The sequence below is a fragment of the Heterocephalus glaber genome, unplaced genomic scaffold, assembly GCF_053883595.1.
Source record: "Heterocephalus glaber isolate CG9 unplaced genomic scaffold, H.glaber_assembly_v1.0 deba00000347, whole genome shotgun sequence".
Lineage (NCBI taxonomy): Eukaryota > Metazoa > Chordata > Mammalia > Rodentia > Bathyergidae > Heterocephalus > Heterocephalus glaber.
In genome coordinates, this window is record NW_028258143.1 from 30,472,528 (window position 1) to 30,494,547 (window position 22,020).

Genomic DNA, 22,020 nt, shown 5'->3' on the forward strand with positions numbered 1-22,020 from the left:
TTCCCATCAGATCAACTCTGGGGGAGTTAACAATTTTTTAATCTCTTGTTACCTTGTTTTCTCATCTCCCTTCCTTCCTTCCCTCCCTCCCTCCCTCCCTTCCGAGCGTGTGTGTGTGTGTGTGTGTGTGTATATGTATGTGTACGTGCGCTGAGAGTTGATCAATTAGATTGGAAAGACTATTGTTCCTAGTATGGAGGTCTTTTTAGTTAGTGTCAGCTTCCCAGTGATAGGATCTTGGCTTTGGTTGTGTTTGATATTTGTATACTACTTTACCTGCTCAGCTTAATTGAATCAGACCCAGTTGCTGTGTCACAAAGAGAGAATCTGTACCGGTTTTATCACCAAAATCAACTGTGTCAGTCATGTTCATTAAAACTTACTGTAGACCCTCTGACCAAAAAAACTCACAGTTAGTTATAAGTACCCAAAACTTAATCATCCTCCCTCTTTTATTTATACCGCAGTCTGAAATCATCCAGTGAGCTCTTTCCACTAGTTTACAAATGGAGAAGGTTCAACTTGTAAATGGGGGGATCTGCATGGAGTTTTGGATCTAACTCTTTCCTGTACCTCTGCTTTTCCATAGTGTCATTGTGTCCATAAGGTGCTTCTCAGCCTCCTGCAAGTCCCTGAGTTGGCCACTTCCTATCATTTGTTCAGGTGCCTGGCCGCCTGTGAGTGAAGGGATTTGGGGGAATACTGAGCCTGCCTCTGGTGTAGACTGCCTTCTATTTTACTGCCTTCTGTTTAACCTCAATTCATTTCTGTGGGCTTGGCTAGTCAGAGGTTTTTGCTTTTGTCTTATGTTTGGGTATCTTCAGTTAAGTCGAGGTAGGAAGGTGTAGTGTGGCTAGGGCAGCCTGCTCGCCCCTCCCTGCTCTATAAATTCTGCAGCTCCTCCTGTGTTCTGTTTTTTTTTTTTGTTTTAGGTATTGGGGAATGAACTCGGGACCTTGTGCTTGCAAGGCAGGCACCCGAACCAATGAGCTAAATCCCCAGCCTGTGTTCTGTTTTTATAGTGTTTCTCCCAGTCTTGTTCACTGCTCTCCACAAATTGTCACTGCCCAGCCTGCAGACTTTTTGGGTGCTGCAGAGTGAGTGGTAGACAGTGGGCAGGATATTCTCCAGGCATGCCACTCCCAGTGTTTTGGGGGAACAAGCAGTGGTTGGCTATTTTGGGGCCACATCAATTGCTTTTCTCAGGCTCTTGCTATTTGTAGGTGCTGCCCACTCCTGCAATACCCTGAGCCATGGTTTTCTCAGCACTAAAATCTGGGTTTCTAATCAGGATTGTCCCCTTGTTTTCAGCTTTTAAATGGGTCTGCAGTTTTATCTTGGGCAATGCTCCCTGGTTTCCTGTTTCTCTAGTCTCTGATCTGTGGCTATCTCATTCACTGGCTTTTACGGGGCATGGGTGGCGTGGGTGGTTAGAAAAGTTAGGAGCCTATCCCAGTGGCCTGGATACCACTGTGGTACTGTCTCCCTCCCTCAGGGTGTTAGATCCTCTCTCAGAATGGGGCTTTACTGCACACAGGGTATGATGGGTACTGCCATCCAGGGAAGCAGCGCTTCCCTTTTTAAACCTGATATACTGGATTTGAACTAGTGTGTTTCTCCTTCGCTGGCTTTCTTTGCCACCCGTTTTTGTGTACCTAAGTTTCTCCTTATACATCTTCCAATCTTTTGTCATGCACTGCTGCCTCTACCACATTTCCCCAAAAATAAGACCTAACTGGAAAACTAAGTCTAGCATGATTTTTTTCAGAATGCTTGTTAATATAACCCCTACACCAAAAATAAACCCATTTAGATTGTCAGCCAGATGGATGCATTCAGTGCATCCATTGCAACATATGATGGACATAATTGAATTATAAAATGTAATTAAATGAACTTGAAACTTATTGCCAAATGAGTAATTGGAACACAGACACAATACATGAGCAAAAATGCACACTTGATAACGAATGGATATGGTTGTATCTAATATGAATCTTCATAATTCAATACGTCATGTGTTGCAACAGATGTACTTAAAGCATTTATGGGAAATAAAGAAATGTTTTCTGAATTTTCATAGGGTCTCACTCCATAGCTCAGGCTGCCTTTGAACTCATGAGCCTTCTGCTTCAGCCACCTAAATGCTGGGGGAATTACAGGCATTCGCCACTGTCCTTGGTTGTTTTCTGCATTTCAGTGCCTGCAATTTTTTGTTGCTTTTGTGTGGACCATCATTCTTTTTTTGGTTGGTTTTGATACCAAGGATCGAACTCAGCACCTTGCACTTTCGAGGCAGGTGGCGGCACCATTGAGCTAAGTCCCTGGCCCCCATCATTCTTTAAAAAATTTTTTTAGACAGAGTCTTACTATGCAGTTCAAGCTTGCCATGAGCTCACTATGTAGTTATCCCAGTCTGACCTCAAACTTGAGGTGATCCTCCTGCTTCAGGCTCCAGAATACTGGGATCACAGGCATGTACAACCATTCCCCTTTTTTTGTTTTTGCTTTTTTCTTTTGAGACAAGGTCTCATGGGCTTTTACTCTTTTTTTTTTTTTTTTTTTGTATCAAATTCTTTTATTGGTACATTGTAGGTATACAACACAATTACATTTCTCATTGGGAATTGTACCTTTACGTAATGCATCTTGGTTCTTATTTTTTCCCCATTCCTAGCCCTCCCTTCACGCCCTCCACCCTTCCCTATTTACAAAGACTTTATTTCCATTTTTTCCATTTCTCAGCATTTTTCTTTTCCCTTCTTTCCTTTCCCCTGCCCCTCCCACTACCCCTACCCCTTTGGACCTTTTCTTCCTATTTTACATTATCGATTTTTCATTCTAATCATTGGTATATTTTAGGTATACAATATAATGACATTCATCATTGGAAATTTGCACCTTTACATATTCTCTCTTGGTTCTTATTTTTCACCCTTGATGGGCTTTTACTCTTAACTGTCATTTTTTTTTTTGGTACTGGGAATCAAACTTGGGTCCTTGCACTTGTGAGGCAGGTGGTGGAACCACTGAGCTAAATCCCCGGCCCTGTCATCATTTTTATTACCACTTCTGTCTTGTAAGTCTTCAACTAACACTTGATTTAATGGACACTTTGTGAAGCCCAGCCTGCAAGAAGTTGTGAGTTGGGTGAAGAATTCATGGGATAAAATCACTGACAGCTGTGTTGCCAGTGCACTGTGAGCAGGCTGCATGGACAAGAAGTGCTTGCTAAGGAGAGCTCAATTGCTGGACATGAGAGATTGGGTCCAGAGGTTCTACAGGAAATGGAGTTGCAAGAAATTCAGGCTGGAATTTGGGGTTTGGAGAGTTATGCTGTTGTTCCAGAAGATGACATGACTGTGTTTGAGTAAATGTAGGTTTTTGTACATCTGTAATTTTTGTTACATGAATAAATGAAAAAATGTAGATTTTTTTTTTTTTTTTTTTCTTACCAGGGATCGAACTTGGGTCCTTGCGCTTGTGCAGCAGGCGGCGAACCCACTGAGCTAAATCCCTGGCCTCAAATGTAGATTGTTGTACATGAAAAAATAAGGTATCCCCTGAAAATTAATCCTATTGTATCTTTTCAAGAAAAAATTAATATAAGATCCAGTCTTATTTTTGAGGAATTACGGTAGTTAACCATAATGGGGGAAGAACACTTATTTACCATACAGCCTTAAAATAGACTCCAGGTTTTTAATTTTTATTTTTGCTTAACTTTTTTTTTTTGCTTTTAGAATGAGGTTTAATAGTTAATATTGATTATACAAAAGAAAATGACCAACTACAAAGGTAAAATTATTCATAATAGGGCTGGGAGTGTGGCTTAGTAGTAGTGTGCATGCTTTAGCATGCATGAGGTCCTGGGTTCAATTCCCAGTACTAAAAAACAAATAACATAAACCCTCATAATAATAAAATTATAGATAAAAAGTTTTCATGAGAATCTATTTTACAAACACAAACTATATATTTGAGAAATAGACATATAAAAACTGGTATTTAACAGAAAACTTACTATGGACATTTCACATATGACTGTATAGTCATTCTTCAGTGCCTTCTAAAGGATCAAGTATAACAATCACATATTAAGAGATGTAAGAAGACTTGTACTCAGTTTAATATATACATAGTACATTAGTTTAAGTCCTAGTTATTCTATGTGAATATCTTATTGAAATACCATTAAAATTCTTGCCATTTCCCAAGATTAAAAAAAAAAAGTTTATATATCAATGGAGATTTTATTTCCATTCGCTTCACATATTTTTGAGTATCTATTCTGGGCCATACATAAGGGATAAAGAAGGTACTGCTTTCATCAAACTTACAATCTAGCAAAGGATCTAAGAATAATAGACGAAAATAATATGTTCTTCTTTCCTTTGTCACCGCTTACATTTTTGCAAGTTGATTCTATAAAATTATTTCTGGTGAAGAATCAGTTTTCATAATCATCTCCCTTCATGCATAAAGGAAAAATGCAGCCATCATCTATTGTTTATTCTGGATTTGCAGCACTGAACAAGTCCAGACTAGAAACATGAAACTTTGATCTGGTTCTGGTCTCTTCTCTGGTATCAGATGAATCAAGTTGAACTACACCATCCAACAGCTACCTAGCATCATCTCTGCCTTTATAGTCATCTCAGCCTTTAACCTTTCTTCCTGGTAATCTCCAAATCCAAGGCCACTTGTAGCTTTTAAGGAGTCTACAGAGTTATGGAGGCTTTCCCAGGAACACTTCCAGGCTGGCATACAAAGTGCTAAAGACTTAGGTCTTATGTCCTCAGTAGGTTTCATCTTCAACCAGCCCACCAAAACTGAGAGGGAGAGTACCTTTAACTTTTATTCTTTAGTAGTCTTTAAAAAAGGCATAACCACATTGTCTCATGTTCTTTTTAGTGACGTAAGTTTTATTGACTGCAACCAATTTTAATGTTAACAGGGGTTTCAAGATTGCATTTCTAATGGGCCTGTTTCTTTTCAGCAGGTATATGGCTATGGTCCCTACGGTGATGCATACCCAGCAGGAACTCAGGTTGTCTATGCTGCGAATGGGCAGGCGTATGCGGTGCCATACCAGTACCCGTATGCAGGTAATCACACCAGCCTTCCACACCCTGTTTCTCTTCATGTGAGAGTTTTTATTTCTCAGTTTAAGGCTAAGTGAACTGTATTTTATGTTAGGTCTCTGCTACTGTGATTTTAAGTTTTTTAAAAGCCTTTTTGTATTTTCACAGTGCTTTGCAAAGCTGCAGTGGTCTTGAGTTTTAGAACTTAATCTAACTATTGGGTGCAGATTAGTCCCCAAGAAGACGGTTTGTACTTCTGGACTTTAACCTCTATTAGGAAGCAACTAGAAGTAGAGGGCAGTTCTCAGGGATGAGAGATGACTTTCACCTATTTCTTTTTCTGGTGTCAGCTTGGACAGTGGTGGCTACTGACAGAATGTTCTCTTTCACAGGAAATAGAGGCCTGGCGGGGCTGCTCTTGAGTCCGGGCTTTGGATATATTGCTTTCCATTTTTTGCTTCACAGGAAACAAACTATAAAGTTGGACAGCTGGGTCTGTGTGGGAATTACCAGTCCTGGTCTTCTGGGGAAGGCAGTCTGCAGGGGGAGGTTATGTGGGGCCCACACTGGACACAGCATGGGGGTTCAGGGGACAGAAGAGCAAGGCATCCATCCTGAGGCCAGGCAGGGCAGATCACAGAGTGTGTGTTACCCCAGCGCCCAGGAGTGGTGGTGGAGGAAGTGGAACTCAGGGCTCAGGAGAGTGGAGATTTGCAGGAGGAGGAGCTGTCCACGGGCTGAAAGCAAAACAAGTGCATTGTCTTAACATAGAAGCAGTGGGAAAAGGATGTGAACACTGACAGTGGCGTGAGGAGGCCATATAGGCCCCAGGTGACTTTTAGTCATTGTAGTGACTGGCAATTACTTCGGTTTTTGATGTATTTAGCATCTAGTATAAGAGACAGTTTCTTGAGTAGAAATAGTGAAAACTAGTACCATTCTTTGCCTAGAAGCTCTGCTAATTCACCCAACTAGTAGGAACTTTGGAAGATTCAGCCTTGCTTGACTTTTTATGTAACATTGAAAACCAGTAAAATATAATTATGGCATTGGATGTCTGTCCCCCACCCTGTAATCCTATGTGGTTGTTTTTATTTGACTTACTTTCCTCATATAAGTATTTTATCCTTATAACTGTACATTCGCTTTTGTATTTCTATTCTGAATTTCCAATTTTATATGCTCTTTAGAGTGCTATATAATATTCTTAAATATTTTTAGTGATTGTTATATTGTGTGATATATTATTAAACCTAATATTGACAGCTTTTTTCTTTTTTTGCTCTTGTAGATAATGTTTTGAATCCTTCAGTTATTTTCATTTTTATTCTGTTAAATATGTCTTAGAACACATTTTTAAATATTAAATTAATATGTTGAAGGGTATAGATATTTTGGGGGGTTTTTTGAGACCAACAGTTACAGATTTTCAAGTACACAGAGTGGGATGATGATTTAATGCACATTCAGGTGCCCATCACTAGCTTCAGCACTTACCACATAAAGGCTAATTTTCTTTCATCTCCACCTCCACCTCCTCTCCCTACCTCTGAATTATTTTGAGGGGAATTCCAAACTTTATATCATTTTATGTGTTAATATTACATTGTCTTGAGAACATTTTACCAAATTGATTCTGAGAATAGTTTACTAATTTATAAAACTGCTAGCAGTTAATGATGTGCTGATTTCTCTGTGGTCCTGTAGAGATAGAGAATTGTTAGGTTCTAAAAGTTTTGATAACTTCAGTAGATCTAAAGTAGAACCATGGAGTTGCTTTAATTACATTTTTATGATGACTGAAAAATGTGAACATTGTCTTTATAATTGTTAACTAGTATGTTTCCCTTTTTATGAATTTTATTCCTTTGTTTATCTTTTGGTGTCTTGGTGATGCTGGTAGGTTTTTAAGTCCTATTTTTACCATAGAAGAATTGGCTCCTATTCAGTCCCTAGTTCACAGAATACAATGATCACAGATGTTTTCTTCCTATGTAAAAGAGCAAAAGACTTGCAGAAGCAAAAGAAGTTGTAAAGGGAATTTTTGGAAATCAAATTCTACTCTTGCCTTCCACTTTGCCTGATAAGAAGAGATGGCACCCTCATAAGCAGCACTTTGGAATACTTGCCACACAAGGGCATTGTGATCATTCAATCAGCAGATAACTTTAAGGGCCAAGTTGGTGATTGTCCAACCTCAGTGTGGTGACCTACCTGCCAGCAGACCTGCTTGCTGTGGAAGGACCAAATGGATCCCACAGTAGCACTGTGTTGGCAGTAGTGCTCTTCTCAGCCTTTCTGAGACACCCAACTCCCTGCCCTCTTGCCTTTGAGCATCTCCTTGATGATAGCTAGTCCATACAGAACCTCCTAGTTATTATATACAGAGCTAATTAAAAATAGCCTTCTAGTTAGTGTGATTGGGACCAGAGGCCAGTCATCCAATTGAAAAAGTATAGAGACTACTGAATACACACTGTAAATGTCCTTCTTTGGTTGATCCATGTGGGCATTGATTTAGCTGTCTTTTTGTTGTTTTGTTTTACTTTTTGAGACAGGATCTTGCTGTGTAGTTCAGGCTGGCCTTGAACTCACTATGTAGCCCAAGATGGTTTCAAGCTTGAGGTGATCTTCCTGCCTCAGTCACTTGAGTGCTGGGATTATAGTCGTGTGCCACTACATCTGGCTTCAGTTGTTCTTTGAATGTGGGATTCAGATCTTTGCTTTGAGTTGGCTCCGTAGGTGGAAGTCTTCATTTTTATCTGGTAGAGACTATATTCACAATATTATTACTGTGCTTCAGTTTCTAGGGGCAAGTCCAAAGATGCACTTCTAGAGTTTGTGTTTATAGCCTTTTTTCCCCATCTCTTAGAATTTTCTCAGTTTGATAGTAATTTGTAAAAGTGACCTGCCTTTATTTAGTGTAGCTTAAAATATCTAGCTCAGTTATTATGGAAGCGATATCTACCTTCTTTTCATTTGCTTTTTGACCATTTATTAATACTTAGGAAATTCTATTAAGTATGGCTTGGAACTCTTTGTAGCTGGCTTTGTTAAATTAGCTGGAAGAGCTCGCTGGAGAAACAGAGATCAGCAGACCCTGTAAGAGTGGCTTTCAGGTCCTGTGGGAAGGGGATCCTCAGTGTGACCTACCGGGGAACACAGCTTAGATTTTCCAAGGGATCTTTTTATTGAGTTTGCTTATGAGTTCTACTGTATTACATTTTGCTAGGTACAGTTGCATAATTAAAGATTTTAAAATTTCAAAGCTGTAAGAGTAAATGCCACTGTTCACCAGATTTGAAATTTAAACTTTGCATAAAGTCATTTACTTCTAATCTTGCTGCCCTTAGACTTATGATAGTCTCATTTTACTGCTCTGTAGCTTGGTTTTCTCTCTCTTATCATCCTTTGTGTTATGTTTGAATGTTACGAGTGCAGACTGTAGTCAGAGTGCCTGGGTTTGCATGCCTTTACTACCCTTAACCCTGGTGAGCTTCAGTTTGCCTATCTGTCTACTGGGGATGAGAATGTGCCCAACTCATAGGTCACTGAGTATTAAATCAGCACACATAAGTGCCTATAATGTTTTAAGCGCTTAGGCCGGTAAGCACTCAGAAGTGCCAGCCTTTGTTATCCTGCTGGCCTCCCTTCTGTTCTTTATCTACGTGTATATGATACTAATGGACTAGTTTTCAACTCTCCTGGGGTTGAAAGAAACGGAATGAAGGAGGAAAGTTTACTAATACGTGAGCAATTTCAAAGTTTAGTAGTTACTAAGCAGTAGTATAGCTGTGAAGCATCGAAGAAAACAAATAATGTATTTGTTTGTAAATTTTAATCATGCAAATTAAATATTAAATTTGTTTTAAGATTTGCTTTTTAAGAAATGTTCACTTCTAACAAATATTTTTCTCACCTTTTAATTACATAAATACATGTGATTAAAAATGAAGATCAAGTTGTGTTAACAGATTTAAGGTTTAATTTAAAAATTGGTTTGCATGAATACTAAGAAGTGGATTCACTTTGTGTGCATGAGTGTGTAGTGTGTGTGTGAATTCACTTTTAAATGGGCTTGCTATGGGAGTTTTTGGCTCTCCCATTGTTTGCAGGCTGCATGTTTCCCACACTCTTTTCATTTATCTGTGATCCCAATAAACATGGTGTGGAGAGCTGAAGTGGAAACTACAGGCAAAATCTGTTGCTTCCCTAGGGCTTCATTTTGGTAGTATTGTGGACTTTAACCCTGGCCAGCCAATCTTGATTTTTCTCGGTGCACCCTTGGCCATGGAGGTATCCTCCTTTCAAGCTACATGCTGGGCCTATGGTAGGGGAGGGCTGGGCCAAACTCCTTGCTCCCCCTTCCCCTGAGGAAGGTGCTATGCCAAGTGAGAGAGAAAAGGGCTGGCTGCTGGTCCCATGGAGAGGAGACATGGTGATTATACCTGAGGTTGTGGTCATTTTGAGTGAATATTGGACTTAACAAACTGCTCCTCAAAGTTCTTTTTCTTTTTTTTTTAGGACTCTATGGACAGCAGCCTCCCAACCAAGTAATCATTCGTGAGCGGTATAGAGACAGTGACAGTGACCTGGCCCTAGGCATGCTGGCTGGAGCGGCAACCGGCATGGCCCTAGGGTCTCTGTTCTGGGTCTTCTAGAGTCCTTAAGATCTCTTATATTCATAGCTTCTGATAACCCTGTGTGCAATAATATGATTTGAAAGGCATTTCTGTTTGTGACAGATGTTTTTAATAATAGTTTCAATAGTTCTTTTGAAAGTAGTGACTTGATAATTGTTACTAATACATGCAAATACCACAGTAGGGCTTAAACTGTGTTGTTTAGCTATAACATGGACTCCCTGGGGTCACAGGCTTATTCCCAGACTTTGTGGAGAGACATTTTCTTCTTAGTTAGGTGTAGTGCTTAAGGGATAATTTATTTTCTTGTTATGCAAATAATACAGTGATTAATGAGTGAGTGATTGTGGTAAGACAGACAGGAGCTTCTTTTGGTTTAACCTCAGACTTTGAAACTTTAGGCCAGAACTCGCTGCATGGCACTTTAGGAGTAGTGGGCCGGGGATTTAGCTCAGTGGTTCCGGTGCGTGCCTCAAAGCACAAGGTCCTGAGTTCAATCTCGAGTACCAAAAAAAAAAAAAAAGAGGAGTGGTGGGCTCGGGAGCTGCCAGGTGGCTTTCCCAAGGCAATAGTACAAGAACCCCACAACCTGCCCTCTGGTGATGCAGACTGCTCAAGGTGATGGACCATAACACTCTCCCACCCTTTAAAAATGTTGCTTCTAAAACCTGCCTAATTCTAGAGCTGCTTCTTGTTGTGTTATTCTTGTTTTTCGTAATGATATTTGGAAAACATCTCAAATTACTAATTGATTTGAAAAAAGTCAAAGAAGGCAGAATAATAAGTATATGGAGGTTGATTTGCATTATTGAGAGATGTATTTTTAGTGTCTGATTTAGGTATATTTATTGCTGGCTAAATGTACTTATATCCTATTTTTCTACTTGTTGAGAAGGTAATATAAAAGAATAATGAGGAAAACAGAGAGAGAGCCATAGTAGGGATGTTCCTGCCTCAGGCCCTCTGGGGACCGCACAGCATAGGGAACACTTGTTTTCTGCCCCTGGAAGGCCTGTCCCAGCAGAAGTAGGACATGGTGGCTATTCACCAAGCACTGGGATGGACCGGGGCTGGGGTAGACTTGGCTAACAGGTGAGAAATGGAGCCTAGAAGATGAAGATACCACTTAGCCTGGCTGGGACCTCAGCCTTGTTTTTATTCCTGACCCATCCATTATAGAGAAGCTTAAAACATTTTATTTTGGGTCCCTAAATGTGTGAAGCTCTGGAAAACCCACAGTCTTACATTTCTGACAAATACTCACATTTCCTATATTATGAAATATGAATTTCAAATATTTGTTATTTTGTGTTTTAAAGCTGATTATTGATTGCAGTTTTCTGTCCTGCATGCTTTAAACAATGTATTTTTGCAAAGGCTAGTTAGCACCATTAAGCCCCGCCCCCCTAGTTGCCCCATTTTCTCTAACATACACTCCAGGAAGCATAAACTGTTGTGATTGTGCCTGGGTTACATACATGCTCTATTGTTGCACTGCTCACCTGGCTCCATGACTTGATGAATAGATCACGTATGAATCCAGATGCCAAGTAGATTTAATAGTGCCCACAGTCTATTTTTCTAGCCACTCCTAGGGGACTTATTGACATGCGAATGTCCTTTTCCAGCTGAAAAGTGTACATGTGGGTAAATGTGAAATCTGGCAACATGATGTTGATAGTTTAAAGTGTTGCTTCAATATGTAATGTTGATTTTATATCCTATGTCATAAGAATGGCTTTTGTTCATCTTGTTAGGTACGTGTACCAACTCTTCATGATGTATGTCATTGTGTATTGCAAACATGTACTAATAAAAATAAAAATTAGAAAATAAAATGAAGAAAGTCATTATTAAAGCCATATGCTTTACTTATAAAATGGTAAAGTCAGTTTTTAATGTTGCATTTTGAACTTGAAGCTACTGGGTAATTGAATTCCTAGAACCAGAGTATTGTGTAATGCCATTGAAATGCTCTGGAAGCAAAAGGTCTCACTGTATCTGAGAGTGTCTTGGACTGAGGGGGCAAGGTGTGGATCAAAGCTTGGGCACTTATCTGTGTCCCCATCCCCAATCTCTGGCCGTTCCCAGTAGTTGAACCTGGAAATTCTGTCACTAGTGACTTGATTCTCAATATGGATGCATATTGGGTATGAAGATGAGTTCAGATCTTTCATTTTTTTGAGCCCAACTTCTGTAGATGACACACTTTTCTTTGGGGGGGTGGGTGGGTACTGGGTATTGAATTTTGGACCTTGCACTTGCAAGGCAGGCAAAGTACCACTGAGCTAAATCCCAGGCCCGTCATTTGTAATTTTAAATAGATAATTATTCATGTGTGGAAGAAAATGGGCTTTGACATTGTACTTTGGATCTGATTGTTCTTTAAGTTAACTTCAGTTCCTTGGATAGGAAAGAGGGAGACCTGTTGTTCAGGTCTCAAATCATCATTTGTGAAAACAGACAGACCTTGTCTGTTTTTGGCTATTCATGACCCAGGCTAGCCATCTGGAAGAAGTTCCTGCAGTTGAGACAAAATGATTTTGATCCTGTGTAATCTTTGCTTTTACTTCCAGTTTATATGGGCAGAAGGCAGAATACATTCTGTTTTTCTCCCCAGTTGATCTTTTTTGTGATTGCTTCCATTTCTCTAGTATTGTGTTTGCAGAATCTATTTTACCCTGTATATGCAAAGTTGTATTTTTATAAGTGAAAACGGTAAGACTAAATGATTATTAACCTTAAAGTATGCTTCATTGTGATTTCTGTTGTTTTTAAAACATTTTGTAACAATGCACCAACTCTTTCTGCTGTCATGGGCAATAAGAATGTCATTTGTTCAAGACCTACTAAGTGCTGGGGACTGTACTGTCACATAGGAAAAAAATAACCCATTAAATTCTTGGTCACTTTGTAAAGGGTATTATTCAAGTTCTATTCCATGAATTGATAGTCAGAGATTAAATGATTAACTCAAGAGCATGCGGGTAGAAGCTTGCATCTGTGTCTGATGCTAAAACATGTTTTTTTTCCCACGGGGGTATGAGTGGATTTGCACAAGAACAATTGAGTGGCTATTTGAAAACTATTACTCTACCAGATCAACTTGGTGGTATGTTCCCAGTAACTTCTCTAATACCTTTGGGTATATGACCTTGTGGTTTTTAAAAATACTTTGAATTTCCTTTAGTTCCTTTTTTTTTATTGAGAGGCTTCTGACATATCAAGTGCTATATACAAGGTGCATCTGTCTTAATTTTTTTTATTAGTACATGTGTATAGTACATGTTTACATTCCTTATAAGGATTTGGTACATGAACATCATATATCTTAATTTCTTTTTCATCCCTTTTCCTTCCCTCCCTTCTGCCTCCATCCATCTCTTCGGTTCCTCCTTTGTTTTGGGTAAATGTTTATAATACATAATGTTTACATTCCTTGCATGGAGTTGGTACATGTCTATAACATATCTTAATTCCTTTTCCATCCCTTTTCCTTCCCTTACCTCTTCCCTTCCTCCATCTTTCAATCCCTTTTTAGAAAGATCTACCTCCCTACTTCATATCATCTTATCGTTTACTTTCGTCTTTATTTATACTTTGAGTTTCTCATGTTAGAGAAACCATGTGATATTTAAACTTGTGTGTCTTATTTGTTTCTCTTAACACAATCTCAAGGTGCATCCATTTTCCTACAAATGACTCAACTTTATGCCAGAGTAATGCTCCATTGTGTGTAAAAATCACATTTTCTTTATCCATCTGTGATAACTTTCAAGATTTAGCTATTATGAATTGTGTTATAAACCTGGGAATGCATGCGTCATATCTTTTTTTGGGAAGATACCTAGAAAAGGAACAACTGTCCTTTAGTTTCTGTACTACTTCTGTTTCTTCTGGGTAGCTTTCCTGCTTGTCTCGTATACAGTGGACTGTGATTGAGTGGTGATTTTCATGTTAGAGTCCTGTGCTAGGTCTCTTGGTTTTCCTGCTTCAGTAAAGGACCCTCTCAGATTTATCTCTGGAGACCCTTACTTCTGGTTGTAGGACAGAGGTTGCAGTTCACACACAGGCTTCCCAGCCTGATTTTCCCATCTTCTGTCGGGCTGAAGATTTTCCCATCTCTTGCTACATCTGGATCTTCGGAGTGGTTGGTTTGTTTTTTAATTTTTGGAATTGATTATATGTAGCTCAAACTTTTAAGAGTAGAAAAAGAATGTGCCTTCAGTAAAAGGACTTCTGTCTGCCCAGCTCTACTAATACTGATCTGTTTTACATCTTATGTATATATGAACTAGTGCAAGGGTATATCTATTTTTCCCCCTTTTCACACAAAGTTAATATGCTGTAAACACCAATATACTCAAATTTTGGTCTCGGGACTATTTTACATTATTAAAGTTTTGAGGCTCTGAAGAGTTTTTAAAATGTGAGTTGCACTTAATATATGTCATACTAGAACATAAAATTGAGAAATTTAATGCTTTAGAATTTATAAGAAAATATTTTGCCGAACAAAATCAGTGAGCCCTAGGTTTGTTTTCAAACAAATAAAAAAATGTTTTATGTCTGGCTTAGTAGGAGGCAGCTAGAATTCTTAACTGCATGTGATCTACTATGCTTTGTCTTTTGGTTGGAGTATGCGATGAAAATATGGTCCCTCATAGTGTGTAGTTGGAAAGCATGGGCCTAATGGACAACCCCCCCCCCCCCACCGCAGGGGTCTTGGGCAGTCTCAGGCTTTGGGGTCATATTTTGGGCAGCTGATTTATACTGTCCTCCACCTTACTATTTATACTTAAGACATCAGTATATTTCCCCATCAACACAAAAAAACTTATTTGCCCCATAATTTATCCAGATGCTGTTTGACCTTTGCTATTGTTAACAATTGTGAGAATGAAGGATTTTGTATAAAAGCTACCCTCTCAGTGTGGGGACTCTTGAAGGTGGTGTGGAACTAGTAGGTAACCGGAGGTACTCTGCAGTACAGCTCAACAGCTCTTATATCTGCCTGCACCTTCAGGATCATACCAAGACCCCAAATCTTAGAAGCTGAATGTCAAAAAGATTTATTTATTGTTCAAGACATAGTCTATTGTGGATTTAAAAGGGAGGGGAGACTTCTGCTCTAGGCCACTGAAGCTTCTTCTGTCCGGCTACTTAGAGTTATCTGTGGGGCTCTTTCAGGGGCCTGTGTCCTGCTGGAAGAAAGACATGGAGAAGACACTCATCCTTGGTTTGGAGGTAGGGTTCACCTTCCAGGCTGAGAGCTAGCATGGGGCTCTGGCTCAGAGCACAGGCTCTGGGGGTACAGACTGAGCTCTGGAAGAAGCAGCACCAGGGTAAACACCGAAAGTGACAGACTATGATTGTCCACTGTCTTGAGCTTTCAATGCAAGTAGCTTACACAGTACCAATGAATAAAGTCTGTGGTGTAAATCAAATGTAAATTGCTGGTTCATAAAAATGTCATTTGGTTGTATATACTTTTTGTTGCTAAATCATTTCTCTACTTAGCAGTTGTTTTGGACATAGAGAAAGTATTCACTCTTTCTAGCAGGTAGAATATAGGCATTTCACTCATTTGTTATCATCATTCATTTGATGAAATATTTACTGAGCAGATTGCATTACTGTGGCTGATTATTCCCACTCCCTCCTCCCTGTGAGAACTCATTTACTGGAGGAACAGATGTCTCTGCCCCATCCAGCATGTGTGGCATGCTTTGGCCAATGCAAATGGGGGTGAGTATGCCACCTTTGGGCATGTGCTTCTGGAAATGTTGGGGGTGTTAGCCTGCAGCTTTATTTAACAGTGAGAGCTGCCCCTCAACCAAATGTGGGCCCATATAACACCAGTACTGTGCTGCAGCAGCTTCATATCACAGGGACAGTTTATATTATAGAGTTCTCTAGAGGAACAGAATCAATGGAAAATACATGTGCAAGTTATACAATGGAATTTATTAGGTAGGCTTGCTGGATCAGAGAGTTGGAGGATCCAACAGCTGCTTAGACCAAGAAGATAGAAGTGGAACAAGAGAAATCAAGGCTGCAGCACTAGTCCAAGGTAGAAAGCCTGGAAGCTCCCTGCAGAGCTCTGGTGTGAGTCTGTTGGAAGGCTGGAGAAGCTGGAAGACCAGTGCCCAAAGGTGATGGCAAAGATGAGCTCTTCAGAAATGGGTACATTCTCTTTTCTTCCTTTCTTATCCCATCCAGGCCACCAGCCTGTTGGTTGATATCACCTACATTTGGGGTGGGTCTTCTCCCTCACCTTCCTGGCCTGTCAATCATTCAGAGACACAGCCAGAACTGTACTTTACTAATGTGCTAGGTGTTTCTTAAGGCATTCAAATTGACATATGATTAACAATCACTCTCTACACTTGTCAACTTGACAACCTCAAACCAAATACAATAGCAAGTTTATAATTACACCCAATATGATATAACATCTTTCGTGGAAACAAATGCATAGAAATGGAATAGAAAGCAGAAGTTTTTCTTTGAGTGATGCCTACTCTTCTGACATTTTATAATTTAAATACTATAATATGATTTAACAATACTTAAGTACCCAATTAATCAGTGTTACATTACAAAGAAAAAGATAACCTGGTTAATGTGTATAACAAATACACATGATAAAAGTTCTGTAACTGGTCACAGGGTCATAGCTAGTATTTATAATTGGCTTCTATTAACCATTCTGTATTCTCATGGCCTTAAGCAAGTACTTCAGCAGGTCTTGGTTCTTTACCTGGTAGGCTAATGCATACCCTCATTCCTGAAGGTTCTGGGTCACTTGTCATCTTTTCTGTGTTAGGCTTTTGGAGTTTTCCACTGATCTTAATAACGGCATACCCTAAGGACTCTCCTGTGCTTCAAACATATTCTTTCTTACCTCCATTGTGGAGTATTAGTCCAATTTCATCCTGGTAGTCTGGATCAGTCACCCCATTGGCACTAACTCCTTTTTAGCTCGTTAACTCAAAGGCATGAGGACCTCAAAATGACCAGGAAGAAGTCTTAGCTTCTAGTTTAATGGAATTGTGCATCCTGTACAAGCCTTTCTCAGGAGCTATGACTTCTAGGCCAGCAGAGCATGAGGTCACAGAAAGAGGAAGCAGAGCCAGGGATTTAGCTCAGTGGTGCTGCACCTGCCTTGTAAGCACAAGGTCCTGGGTTTGATGCCCATAACAAATAAAAGCAAAAATTTTGCTAGTGGATAACTAAGGGTAATGGTGAGTGGTACCATTCCCACTTCCACCCCTCGGTTCTTTGACCCATGGATCCTGAATATGGAAGACACAGTGCCATATAGGGGATGCTGATTTAAAGCATATACAGCTTTCTGGAGAGCTTTGAGCACCTTTAGGTGCCTGGCCTTGTGCAGGGTGATGGGGTATAGTGGTGAGTGAAGCCCGTCATGGGGAGCTGCATGAGCTTGCCCCAGGTCTTGACCAGAATGATAAGGTCTAGATTCCCACACTGCCACTTCCAGGGAACTTGGGGTGTGTGTTTGTTCTCAGAACCATCCCCTTCTCTGTAAAAGGGAGATACCAGCCACACAGGGCTGACAAGATTAAATGATGCCAGTGTGGATGCTGAGTATGATGCTTGGCGCGGCGAGTGCTGAGCAAGCTTCAGCCCTTCTTTGCTTCTCTTTTTTCCTAAACTTTTTTGTTTTGGTACTGGGGATCGAACTTGAGACCTTGCACTTGCAAGGCAGGTGGCAGCACCACGGAGCTAAACCCCAGCCCTAAACTTCTGTTGTTTGTAAAACCATTGATGACTGGGGATTTACCTCCATGGGGCTGCTGCCTGCCTCACAAGCGCAAGGTCTCAAGTTCGATCCCTGGTACCAAAAAAACAAAAACAAAAACAAACAAACCCCTGACATTTGGGGTCTCTCTTCAGCCCTCAAAGATGAGACTGCTTCCTGTTTCTCATGGCCAGGAAAGCTGTAGGGCCAGAGCTTCCTCCACCAGACACACTGCTCCTCCTTCTCTAGGGAGATAGGAAGTCAAATGAGATTTGGTTTTCACATAAGCCCCAACTTTGCTCCTTACTCAAGAGTCTTTCCCTTCAATCACTACCTCTACACTTGTGGATTTGAGGCCTGGCTTCAGTCGCTGCTGGGTGTTTACCAGCTGCAGGACTTTGAGGATGGCATGGCTTCTCTACTTTTTGCTGCTTTTCTCTGCAACAGGCCCAGTAAGAACACCTTGAAGGATGGTGATGTAGATTAACTGAGTTCATGTGAAGTGCTTAAAATAATAACCAGTGCCTTTGTAAATGCTGAGAGCAGCAGATGAGGTGATGGGCACTGTGCAGACCTGAGGCAAAGCAGGCCTGAACTTATGCCTGGCTTGGTTGCTGGCTCTGGAATCTATGAACCTCAGCCTGGAAGGAAGGATAGTATGGGCTGGGCTGGGGTAGAGATTGCTACCTTACCTTCATGTTGCCTGGCGCTTTGGGGGGACATTGGTCATCTGGTAAAGGGCTCAGGAACATTGAGGACCAAACTTGCAGTTTCCAGTACCTCATTTTCCTGAGACTTCAGTCCAGAAAGTTCTGAGGGAGTCTGCAATGGGTTGGGAGTGGAGTTTGTGTGTTTACACAAATAGGTGGTTGTGCGTAGCCTGGATCCTCCAGGTTCTGTCCACTTTTTCCAATCACTGCGTTGACCTGCAGACTTTGACCTGTAGACTTCTGCCTTTCTCTCCCTTTTCCAGGAGCAGTTCCTGTTTGCTCACAGCCTGGTATCCTCTGAGGTACAAGCAAAGTGTCCTCTCTTCTAGGAGGTCTTTCCTGCCATTCCTCCAGCTTGGTGTGCTCACAGTGTGCTTGGTACCTGCCAGCCATGGCCTCCTCTTCCATCCTGGTGAGCTGTGAGGGCCAGGGACAGTTTCCCTGGTGCCTGGCTCTGGCTTTGCATGGCTCCTGGTGTATCTGCCTAACAAGTGGGAATCAGGTCAAGGAAGCTACCTCTGCCTCCCAGGTAGCTAGTAGGCTTAGCCAGGCCATCAGCTGCTGTGTCTTCAGAATGGCATCCCTCAAGTCATCCTCTGGGCATTTAACCCTGGGGTGCTTGTGAGTAGCCTCTCACACCCTGCCCGATTCTTTTGTTTACTAAACGGGCCAGTGAGTACCTTGTGAGCTTTGGTCCCTGCCAGAGCTGTTGGGCAGGGCATGTGGAAGACACTAGGTCCCAATTCTCAGAAGCTGCCTCACCTGCCCAGCTGAGGACAAAAACAATGTAACCTGCTCCACAGACTCCGTGGCAGGGACCTCTAGGAGGTCTCTGGGGAAACATGGAGTTTAAATCTCCATTACTTCTCTGGCCTGGTTATGGTAACATGGGTGGGGTTGCCTCTCCAGCCTCAGCTACTTCCTCTATGAGGTAGGTATAATAGTGGCAGCACGACCTTGTAGGCCTCCCAGTGGGAGCACAGACTTTTCTCCCCTCCCTGTACTTTTCCAAGTCTGAGGTTCTTGGAGTGACTGCAGTCCTGTAGCACAGCAGGTCCTGGTAACCAGTCAGAAATGCAGATTCTCTAATCCATGGTTCCTGAATTCAAGTCAGGCCCCAGAGTGATTCCATTGTGAGTTCATGTTTGAGGACCACTGATCCAGAGAGGATTTCTTCCCTCCTTTCCCTCCCTCTGTCTTCCTGCACTCACCTCTATCCTGCACTTCCTCTGCACATCCTCTGATTCTGAGTGCTGCCACTGGGTGTCAGAACAGCCCCAGGAAAAGTCCCTGCTGTCACATTCCCCCAGGACTGCCTCAGCCTCTACTGTGTCTCCTGGGGCTGAGTGTTGGGACTTGGCAGTAGAAGAGGAAGCACTTGGTCCAGGGTTTGGGTTGAGGATTTCTAAGTCAGAGACACCTGGCCATACTCCTGTTCCGTAATCATTGGCCTGAGTGAGCATCTGTTCCTGCTCCTTGAATGTCTGCTGCTGGTGTTTCTTTTTGAGAAGGGATGACAGATGGTTATGGTCCTGAGATGAAGGACTGGCTCTCTGTTGTGCCAGGCCACCATGTGCACTCAGGGAGAAAGGAAGGTGTAACCTGCTCAAGTTGTGAAGAGAAGGCCAGACTAACATTCCTTTACATGGAGGGAGATGCTGCGACCAGAAGTAAAGTCAGTGTTGTATGGCATCCCTCCATTGATCATCAGTCCATCAATCTATCAATTGATCCATCCATCCATCCCCATATAAAGTGTTCTCTGGGAAACTGCTCTATGCCAGGGTCTAGGTTGGGCATGCTGGGATATAAGCTTGTCTAGCAGGTCTGTGAGAATCAGAAGATCTCAGCTTGGCATGGTGGATGCTGTGCTGCTGGTACTGCGGAGCACAGAGCCAGGAGGTGCAACTGTGGCACAGAGTGGTGTTCACACCGTGTATCCGAAGGCTTGAAGGCCACAATAAGCCAAAGCAAATATTTTCCTAAGAGAGAAATGTGCCTAGAAAAACCAAGTTTTAGAGATCTGGAATTCACAGACCTCCAGGGCAGCATATCTGCTCCTGCTGAGAGGGCTGGAGGATCAACCCTGGACTCTGGCTGTCTGCCTACTTCCTGACCACAGAATCTTGGCAGACTGGGCCTCTCTGTGCCATTTTCTCACTGGAAAGTTGCAGATAATCATAGAGCACTTGGGATAGTACTGAGGACAAGGAGATGGCTTGAAGCATCTGCTGTTGTTAATTAGTGGTGGTTCCTGTATTAGCAGTCAGACTCCTGCAGCCAGGTCCCCTGGGCCCTCTCCTGTAGTAGCTTTCTCATTCCCTTTACTACCATCTGTGCTCAGAGACTTCTCTCCATTATGTACCAGTGCCTCTCCCATCACATGGCTGTAGCCCCTCCATACCTCCGTTGTGCTCTGTTTTTTCTACCTTCTTCCTTACCAGCCTCTATGGTGTGAGCCCACAGGTGAGCCCCAACTTCCAATCAGCCACATGATATGCTTACTCGTGGCTGCCTGGGGGACTCAGTTCCTTGGCAGGGACCCTATATACAATTCTGGGTGATGTCCCTCCTGAATCCTGCTGCCCAGAGCTCTCACTTGAAAATGCCTCAACAGCATCTCATTGGGTCAGGCCATCCTTGCCTTGCTTGAGAGGTGTGAATCCAGAGACTTAATGGCCAACTTTGAGGGTGCAGTGTGATGGTGACCCTCCCACACAGATTGCTAACAGGAAGGCATAGGGGTTGCTGGTGAGAGGGTATGGGGCTACAATTTTTCTGACAATATCTATTGAAATCCATAAAATGCATACTTTTTGACCAGACATCTGAGTCTACATCCTAAAAGAAAATCCCAAAGAGGAAAAAGTCACATATGCAAAGTTATTCTTTGTGCATAGTTGAAAAGTTGAGACATTATAAATATTCATAATGGGAATGAAGTAAGTCATGGCCCCAAAAACCATTTGAGAACCACTGGTAATAAAAACTGTGAATGTTGGTAGTACCAAAACAAAACAAAACACCTGCAAGAAAGAAATCTGTCTCGCTCTTAAAAAAAAAAAAAAAGACTGTGAAGATTGTAATACATAACAGCTGAATGAACAACAACAACAACAACAACAACAAAAATCAGGAGGTGACCCACTTGGCAAAGGACCAGAAAGGAGGCCCTTTTCTTCCTGCCCCCCCCCCCCCCCCGTGTCTCACCCCATGACCAGAGCAGGAGAGGAGGGGAGTGGCCAAATGACCCAATCCTATCCACTTATGCATCTGTGTTCTCCTCAGCACAGGGTGTCAGGGGTGACAACCAAGTACAATATTACTCCAAGACTGAAGTGTTACCCTACCACAGAGACCAGGTGAGAGATAGCACTGGGAGACAGGGTTGGAAAGGATGAGAGCTAAACAGATCTGCGAAGCTCAAGCTCAGACCACAAAATTCATGGGGTCTTTATCCAGTGATGGGAGGCCAGGTTTGGTGGGTGTAACCTTCAGAGGGGGTGGATCTGAAAGAGATGGGATTTAGTCCAGGGTCTGCCTAAGCTGTTGTACCTCTGTCTACATCCATCAGAAAGTAGTAATTGAATACACTGTATTTCAATGTCTGGGTGGTCTAAATGTCTTCACTAAAATCACAGATCTTTTTGCCTTGGTAAAGAGTCATTCATGAGTGATTCTTAGTTTGTCAATATCCAATTTATATTTGATGCTACTGTTGTTGCTGACTTTACTACAATAGCCAGAGACAGTTGTTGCTGTCAGTAGATTTTCTCTATATGCCAATATCTGGATTGCCTGGGGTTTATAAACAA

At 41.7% G+C, this 22,020-nt stretch overlaps 1 protein-coding gene across 5 annotated transcripts in view; it reads left to right on the plus strand.

Moving 5' to 3' along the window:
- Positions 1 to 10,204, plus strand: part of Plekhb2 (pleckstrin homology domain containing B2) — a 50,078-nt gene extending 39,874 nt beyond the window's left edge. For 4 of the 5 annotated variants that reach the window (XM_004836010.4, XM_004836012.4, XM_087198791.1 and 1 more), the window contains 2 exons: positions 5,000 to 5,108; positions 9,609 to 10,204. In XM_004836010.4, the coding sequence (XP_004836067.1) occupies positions 5,000 to 5,108; positions 9,609 to 9,745 (246 nt within the window). In that variant the 3' untranslated portion in view covers positions 9,746 to 10,204. The remainder of the gene's footprint in view (positions 1 to 4,999; positions 5,109 to 9,608) is intronic. The other variant, XM_004836011.4, reaches the window with a different exon arrangement.
- Positions 10,205 to 22,020: the final 11,816 nt, after the last annotated feature.